Source organism: Neophocaena asiaeorientalis, unplaced genomic scaffold (genome assembly GCF_003031525.2).
Source record: "Neophocaena asiaeorientalis asiaeorientalis breed wild unplaced genomic scaffold, Neophocaena_asiaeorientalis_V1.1 scaffold993, whole genome shotgun sequence".
NCBI classification, from domain to species: Eukaryota; Metazoa; Chordata; class Mammalia; order Artiodactyla; family Phocoenidae; genus Neophocaena; species Neophocaena asiaeorientalis.
The window spans coordinates 681,166-690,131 of NW_020173041.1; the positions used below are offsets into that span (position 1 = coordinate 681,166).

At 47.4% G+C, this 8,966-nt stretch overlaps 1 protein-coding gene across 1 annotated transcript; it reads left to right on the top strand.

Annotated features, from left to right (window-relative positions):
* Nucleotides 1-1,790: 1,790 nt before the first annotated feature.
* Nucleotides 1,791-6,878, top strand: NR0B1 (nuclear receptor subfamily 0 group B member 1). The gene is made up of 3 exons (XM_024742819.1): nt 1,791-2,380; nt 2,582-3,144; nt 6,637-6,878. Exons 1-3 carry the CDS (start codon nt 1,791-1,793, stop codon nt 6,876-6,878), a joined length of 1,395 nt encoding a protein of 464 aa, XP_024598587.1.
* The last annotated feature ends 2,088 nt before the right edge of the window (nt 6,879-8,966 follow it).

Sequence of the window (8,966 nt, forward strand, 5' to 3'; positions counted from 1 at the left end):
TTTCGAACTTTGTGATGGAGAGATTATTCTAGATTATCTGGATTTGCCCAATGTAATTATAAAGATCCTTATAAGCGTCAGAAAGGAGATGGAAGCAGAGGCAGGAGTGATGTGGCCAGGAGCCAAGGAATGTAAGCAGCTTCTAGAAGCTGGAAACGGCAAGAAAATATAGTCTCCCCTAGGGCCTCCTTGATTTTAGCCCAGTGAAACTGACTTCAGACTTCTGGCCTCCAGAACTGTAACATAAATTTATGTTGCCTTAAACCAACTAAATTTGTGGTAATTTGTTTCAGCAGCAATAGGAAACTAATACACTGCCCAAAGCCATGGAGCTACTAGGTGTCAGGGCCAGAATTAAAATCAAGGCAATCTGGTGCCAGAGCAGAGGTTTAAGCACTGTTATAGGGCCTCTCACAGGCAAAATAAAATTACAGGTTGAAGGCAAAATAAGCATCACCTAGCTTTTCCTCTTATGCTCAGAATTCCAGGTCTCAGAGAGACAGAGACAGAGACAGAGACAGAGACAGAGAGAGCGAGAGAGCGAGAGAGAGCGAGAGAGCGAGAGAGCGAGAGAGAGAGAGAGAGAGAGAGAGAGAGAGAGAGAGAGAAGTGGGATCCTATACCAGCTGGTACACACCAGTCCCCCTTCCTTGCTCCATGTTTTCAGTCATGGACCCAAGAGATCACTAAATAAACCTCCCATTTGAGAGATGAGAAATTTGAGGGCTAAAAGGTTGTGATTTCAAGTTAACCAGATGGTTGGTGAAACAGCTAGTTACACAAGGGTCAGGTGGTGATGTGGAGCTACCCACTGATTTCATTGACCGTATGGAGCACGAGCAAAGAGGCTGTGTGGCAAGTGAGAACAAAAGATCCAGGCTTCCTGAAACCTGTGCTGCTCGTTATTCGCTTAGAAACGGTGGGAGAAGAAATGTTAATTGCACATCTACCCAATATAATATCTCTAGAAGAATCCAAAGTTCTCACTGTAGCAACTTTTTAGCCCCTTGTGATTATTATATTCCCAAATATTAGCCACTTTTACAACCTGGTCGCTGCCCCCAGCTCTCTAAAACAACACCTACGACACAGTGGGTGCTCATAAATATTACTTGAATTAAACAGTAAGCTTATGATAGCATCCTTAGAATAGTGCTTTTTCCACATTTAAGGTGCACGCGGATCCTTTGTGAGCCTCGTTAAAATGCAGATTCAGAGCCAGAAGGTCTGGTTGGGGCCTGAGATTGGGCATTTCTACCAAGTTCCCATATGACGCTGACACTGCTGGTCCATGGTCTATATTTTTCAACGTCCCTTAAAATGAGACCTCCCTATCCATATACAAAATAAGCCATACAAAGTTTGGTCATTTAATGAAAGTTTGCAAATATGGCACAGAAATAGATTTTTCCCCTTTTCGGTACCCCTGCCTTCCCAGTAAAGGGAGCAAATTAGACGCCAGGGTTCAATGGAAAAAGTTCGAACAGTGCCGCCAAATACCTGCTCCCTGCGCCGAGCTCTGTCTTCCAGACGCAGGGAAGGGCGTAATGAGAAGAAGGAGGGAAGTTTCCGGCAGCTCCCACGGCTCTGCTCCTCTTCCATTTTCAGCTGTTAAGGAGCATCTGCCCCTTTTGAACCGCCGAAGTCACGGGCTAACACACCCGAGCGCCGCGCCCGCCTCCGCGCCTTTGCCCAGGCGGAGACGGCCGACGCGCGTGCGTGCGCGTTCGGTATAAATAGATTGCAGGCGGCGGCCACTGGACAGAGCCGGGCTACGGGCACCGCGGGCCATGGCGGACGAGGACCACCAGTGGCAGGGCAGCATCCTCTACAACATGCTCATGAGCGCGAAGCAAACGCACGCGACTCCGGAGGCGCCCGAGGCACGGCCGGGGGGCGCGTGCTGGGGCTGCTCTTGTGGCTCGGAGCCCCCGGTGGGCAGAGAGGGGCTGCCAGGTGAACGGGCAGTGGCGCTCCTGTACCGCTGCTGCTTTTGCGGTGAAGACCACCCGCGGCAGGGCAGCATCCTTTACAACATGCTCACGAGCGCGAAGCAAACGCAGGAGACTGCGGAGGCGCCCGAGGCCCGGCTGGGGGGCGCGTGCTGGGGCTGCTCCTGTGGCTCGGAGCCCCCAATGGGCAGAGAGGGACTGCCGGGTGGGCGGGCCACGGTGCTCCTGTACCGCTGCTGCTTTTGCGGTGAAGACCACCCGCGGCAGGGCAGCATCCTGTACAGCTTGCTCACCAGCGCAAAGCAAACGCACGTGGCTCCGGAAGCTCCTGAGGCGCGGCCGGGGGGCGCATGGTGGGACCGCTCCTACTGCGCGCAGAGGCTGGGGGGCAGAGAGGAGCTGCCGCGCGGGCGGGCCTTGGCGCTCCCGTACCGCTGCTGCTTTTGCGGTGAAGACCACCCGCGGCAGGGCAGCATCCTTTACAACATGCTCACGAGCGCGAAGCAAACGCAGGAGACTGCGGAGGCGCCCGAGGCCCGGCTGGGGGGCGCGTGCTGGGGCTGCTCCTGTGGCTCGGAGCCCCCAATGGGCAGAGAGGGACTGCCGGGTGGGCGGGCCACGGTGCTCCTGTACCGCTGCTGCTTTTGCGGTGAAGACCACCCGCGGCAGGGCGGCATCCTCTGCAACGTGCCCACGAGCGCAAAGCAAACGCACGTGGTTCCAGAGGCACAGCCGGGGGGCCCCTGGTGGGACCCCTCGTGCGGCGCGCAGCGGCGGGGGGGCCTCAAGAGCCCACAGGGGGTCTGCGAGGCAGCCTCGGCGGGCCTGTTGAAGACGCTGCGCTTCGTCAAGTACCTGCCCTGCTTCCAGGTGCTGCCCCTGGACCAGCAGCTGGTGCTGGTGCGCAGCTGCTGGGCGCCGCTACTCCTGCTGGAGCTGGCCCAGGACCGCTTGAACTTTGAGACAGTGGAGACCTCGGAGCCCAGCCTGCTGCAGAGGATCCTCACCACCAGGCGGCGGGAGACCGAGGGCGACGAGCCGCAGCCACATTTGGTACTGCCGCCGGAGGCCGAGCATTTGCCGTTGGCCGCCGAGGTCCAAGCCATCAAGGGCTTCCTCGCCAAGTGCTGGAGCCTGGACATCAGTACCAAGGAGTACGCCTACCTCAAGGGGACCGTGCTCTTTAACCCGGGTAAGGGCGCCGGCCTCGGCTCTGGCTTTTCTCTGCTCCTACAAGCACTGGGCAGTACCTACCCCTGGCACAGACACTTGAAGAGTTTTCATTGTTAGGGGAGTTTGGGGGGCACAAGTCAGGAATCATGACAAACTCAGCAGAGTTGGGGGAGCTCCAGAAACCATTCCTCGTGGGTGGGGTGCTGCCAGAAACTCAGCCGAGAGGAGGGGTTTTTTTTTGTTGAGGTTTGTACTTAATCTCTCTACACCTTTCTGTTACTACGGAAAAGTTTGTGCTTTCAGGGACATGGCTATTCCTTCTCAAATCTTTTAAATCCAGTAGTATAGCTTTAAAAAAAAAAGTCTGTGTTCACTGCAGATTTTGCAACGTCTCTTTCTGAAACCCAGCTCTGAAATTTACTAGAACCTTTTGGTTGGAGGAAGTCTATAAAGGCTGGCAAGAGAGGAAATATTTGTTAAGAACCCACAGAGATACCATCCCCTGGGGACACTGTCAGACAGGACACTGGACTTAGTGTTTCATGTGTCTGTCTCTGAATGGTTATTTTAATGGTCCTAAGCAGCTGGACTGTCTCATCCTATAAGTGTCTGTAAGTATCAGGTTAGCAAAGGGGTAGGAGAAAGACATGTTAGAGACTGCATGCAGGAGCACTGTATTTTAGGGCCTTCAGACACCTTAGAGACTCCTAATCAACCCCCTCTGCCCTTCACCCTTTCCTCATCCCATTGGCAGGTTAGGTAGTCTAGTCCCAAGTGACCTTACTCCAAAATAAATGGCCAGTGAGTTGCGGAGCATGGGTCTCCAGTCTCCTGGGCCCAAGGGGATGTCTGCTGCACCACACTTTCAGGTTGTCTGTTGGGTGCTGGACACTCTGCCCCACACAGTGCAACCGACTCATTGGAGAAAATCTCCCCGGACAGCCCAGCACCTTGTCTCGAGTATGTCCTGCTACTAGAGTCATCTTCAACCAGCATCCTTCCAGAAGGGTCACAAGTGGGCAGGAAGTTTCCAGGCAGCTTGAGTTGGGAGAGTATTTATCATGCTCCCTCCACATCCTTTCTTCCTGACACCAGGAGTCTCAGGGTCATGTCCTTGCCTCCTGCCTAGCACTTTTGAAGGGGTATAGAGCAGGATTTAGTGGGATAATAATTCATTCAGACCTCACATTTCAGGACTTAAGAGACCTCAGCTCATCCCAGTGATCATGATAGGTTACTTTTTGCTTGTATCATTGTTTTCTAAACCTACCTGTGCACTTGGTGGTGTTGGCAGGGAAGGCGGTCCTTCAAAGTCTTTCCGGGCCCCTCCTCTACAAGTTCTGATTCGGTAGCTCTGGTGGAGGGTCAGCAAATCTGCATCCATAATAAGTGCCTCAGGTGGTTCATTGGGAAGACAGTGTTTTCTCACTCCTTCAGCTGTGTTATTAGACACCTACCATGTGCTTTGTTCTGTTGGAATAAAAAGGTAAGACAAGGGCTCAGCTTTCAAAAGTTTACATTCCACTAGTTCCCCTCTTTCCCTCCACCCTGTTTTGCATCCCTTATTCTTGCTCTGCTTTTCTGAATCCTCTCTCAAATAAGTTTAACCAGCTAAGCTGGGTGTGCTTTAAACATAAATATACCTGCATCTGGGAAAAAGTAATGCCTGCTAAGTGTGTGGCCTTTCTTTGCTGTTTATCATTTTGTATCCCCTGACCTTTAAGTTTCAACATTTCCCTCCCGCCTCCCATGGAGTCCATCTATCTGCCTTTTCTCTTTCTTGATTTTACTTTGAAGGCAGGTCTTTTTCTGGGCGGGGGGGCACTTTTAGGGGATGATGGGAAAAGAGGAGTGTGGTATGAAAGCAGAGAAAAGTGGAGTTCACAAGATGAAGTTTTAATAAGCCATGAATTTAGACCTGGGGGAGCTTCCGATTTCTGGTGGTTTCACACAAGCCTCTTCTTACCCTCATGAATGGAATCCAAGTGCAATAAAATTGGGTCTCAAGCCTGGATAATGAGCTGTAGGTAGTATGGGATGGTAATCCGTGGACTGGGGTAATCAGAATTGGCATATGGATTACAGATGTTGCTGTATTTTTGTTCTCATTTATCAGATTTGATATTTGCTTGTACTAGAAATGACTTGCCTATTGCTATTATTTTTTTTTGAAAGAACACTGGCTGGTTCTGTTACTCTGTGACTATTAGCATGATGCTTTTAAAATACTTTTCTGTTGGATTTTGTAGATAAAGGGAAGGAAAATGATTACAATAATCAACATCATTTAAACCGAATGGTAAATTGGTAATTTCTTAATTACAAGTTAAAGAATTTTACAGTAATATTACTATCATGGAGGATCAAAGGACTTTAAAAAGCAGCCTCCTCTTATCACGTTCTTTATAAAACTTAGAGGCATTTAATCTTTCCTGCATTGCATTTCATTCAGTTTTACTTGGATATCAAACTGTACTGCAAGAAGGTCATGCAATCTTTATTTGAAAAGTAACTTTTGTACCATGTTGCAATCGATGTTTTCATGTTTACTTTTTTTTTTTTTTTGCGGGCCTCTCACTGCTGTGGCCCCTCCCGCCGCAGAGCACAGGCTCCGGACGTGCAGGCCCAGCGGCCACGGCTCACAGGCCCAGCTGCTCTGTGGCACGTGGGATCTTCCCGGACCGGAGCACGAACCCGCGTCCCCTGCATCGGCAGGCGGACTCTCAACCACTGCACCACCAGGGAAGCCCCCATGTTTACTTTTTAACCCTCTGATGGCTGTAAGACAATGCTTTCAAAGACTGCTTTATTATTTTTTTTAAAGAACCCTTTGGAATGCTCATTTGAATCACTTTTTAAAAAACCTCCCCAGTACAGAAATCATGGTACAATGAGCTAAGTGGCCAGAGTTCTCTCTTAAATTATTATGGGACTGTAGACTAAAATCAGCCTGCAGGCAAATAATTTAAATGAGACTGTCAGTCACAGTTGGTGGCTGTGAAGTTTACCACCATGGGCGGTAATCATTACAGTGGTGGGAAATTCAAGGGAGGATGGTAAAATATTACCCAGCAAAGCCTCTTGCCTTTATACTAAGGCCTGTTTGCCATAGGTAAAAGGTGCACACTTCTTGAAATAATTTTAATTTCTTTGTATGTGCATAGATAGTGAACTGGAGCAATGATTCATTAAACTATATTCTACTGTCATACTGAATTAAGTGTGCATTTGTTGGTTCAGGGCCAGCAGTTTTTAAATGTGAGCATACAAACATAGTGAATATTAAATAAGAATAATTACATGATATTTCCTTCTTGGAAGTGTTGCTCCTGAAACCTTAGAAGTGGTTTGGCACTTTATCCTTGCTGTTGAAAAGAACTTTTAACCAGGAAGCTTGAGCGTTTTTTTAATTGGGGAAGGGGGCAGAAATTGGATCTGTTTAAAAAGCTAGCAAAGGGCTCAGAGTGAGCTGTTTCTAACAAAGAGATTTTTCTCCCTTTTTCTCCTCCAGACCTACCAGGTCTGCAGTGCGTGAAGTACATCCAGGGACTTCAGTGGGGAACCCAGCGGATACTCCGTGAACACGTCAGGGTGACACACAGGGGGCACCAGGCCAGATTTGCCGAACTGAACAGCACCCTTTTCCTGCTGAGATTCATCAATGCCAATGTCCTGGCCGAACTGTTCTTCAGGCCCATCATCGGCCCAGTCACAATGGATGATATGATGCTAGAGATGCTCTGTGCGAAGTAATGAAGGCACGGGGGCCACACACATGCAGTTCACCATGAAGCACAGATGAGGAGCTGTGGGCAGAAGAGTGTAAAACAGAGTAAAATAAACTTTATTATTTTTACATGCATAGTATTTTTGTATTCAATTAAAGAAAAACTTTAGTTACAAACAATTAGAAAATCCTCTGTTCCATACTGTCTCATTGCGAAGGAAAACTTTTGCCAACAGGTAACACATCTCTGTACATCTTTAAGGAACGAGCAGGGGGACTACACTCATATGCTATTTTCACAAGTTTAGCCACTCTGTCCATTGAACCTGCCAAAATCAAATTTGTAACTTTAACTTATAATGTTAAGGTGTTAACCACTAATTTGATTGCGAAAAGGTTCATCAGGGTTTAAGTAGGGCTTCAAAAAATATTAAAAACCTAGGCAACATAAACAAAAATTGTCTTTGTAGGTTGACTTGGCTCTATCTTCTCCACTCCCATTGGCTGTGTGCAAGACTGTCTTTGTACCAAGTCAAGTGGAAATCTGTGATCAGAGAAGCACCTGAAAGTGAAGTAGGAGATTTTTCAGAGTTTTGGTGTGGGATTTTTCTGTACACAGTAAGTAAAGTTCAACAAGAAACTTACATTCTATGAGGAGGCACTATAGTTCCAGAAAAATCAACATCGTTCTAAACCCCCAATTATATCTCACCTTTTGGATACATTATATATGTAACTGTCACATTGAATGAGCATGGTATGAAATATAGTGACTTTATTGTTGGCTCCTGCTGCCCCTTTAAATGCAGTACAACTAGTTCTTCCTTGTCCCCAGATAAAATTTAGGGCACCTAATGTTTATTCACTGATAGGTAATAAATTGCCCATCAGTGATTAATACATCTAGGTAATCTAGGGTAATAACCCATTGCAAGGAGTCTTGAAATTTCTTTTGTGCAAACCCCTTTGGCAGTCTGATGAATCCTATGGACATCTCAGAATCAGTCTCTCAGAATAATGCAGCAAATAAAATACTTAGGATTACAAAGAAAATAAATTATGTCATAGTACTAAAAATGTTAAACTTGGACTTCGCTGATGGCGCAGTGGTTAAGAATCTGCCTGCCAAGGCAGGGGACACGGGTTCGATCCCTGCTCCGTGAAGAACCCACATGCTGTGGAGCAACTAAGCCCGTGCACCACAACTACTGAGCCCACGTGCCACAACTACTGAAGCTCGTGCGCCTAGAGCCCGTGCTCCACAACAAGAGAAGCCACCACAATGAGAAGCCCACGCACTGCAACGAAGAGTAGTCCCCGCTCTCCGCAACTAGAGAAAGCCCACGCGCAGCAACGAAGACCCAACGCAGCCAAAAATAAATTTATAAAAAAAGTTAAACTTTCTGCTGTACAGCAGTGACTCAGTTATACATATACTTATATTCTTTTTAAATATTCCATTATGGTTTATCTCAGGACGTTAAATATAGCTCCCTGTGCTATACAGTAGGACCTTGTTGTCCATCCATTTGATAAATCAATGATACTTCCATTAAAAAAATGTTAAATTTTAAAAATATTCTGAAATGTGGTATAATAATATACATCTTTATCAACACAAAAACCTATCTGGTGGCAGGTCTAATATCTAAATTTCAAGGCAGTGATCAATAGAATTGAAACTTCAAAATAATCTACGTCTATAATGTGATAAGAAAATATTTGAGATTTCCATTAGTGATTGTGTTGGGGGACCCCAAGATCAACACCCCACTCAGGGATTTGCTAGGTCTCGTGGGCCTCAGCCTATAGTTGTCTCCAGGGCTAAGACTCATTACAGAGATATGGTAAGGATATACAGCCAGATCATAGGGGAAAAGACACAGGCAGAGTCTGGAGGAATCCATGTGCAGGGTTCCTTTTGCTATCCCCCTCCCATGGGGGGGTCACAAGCACGTTATTCCTCAGCAATAAAAATTCAACAACATGAGTGTGATATTTCTGCCCAGGGAAGCCCTTTGAGACTCAGAATTTAGGGTTTCTATTGAGGGCTGGTCACATGGGCACCTTTTACCTAGTATGTACCAAAATTCCAAACACACAGAAAGGGAACA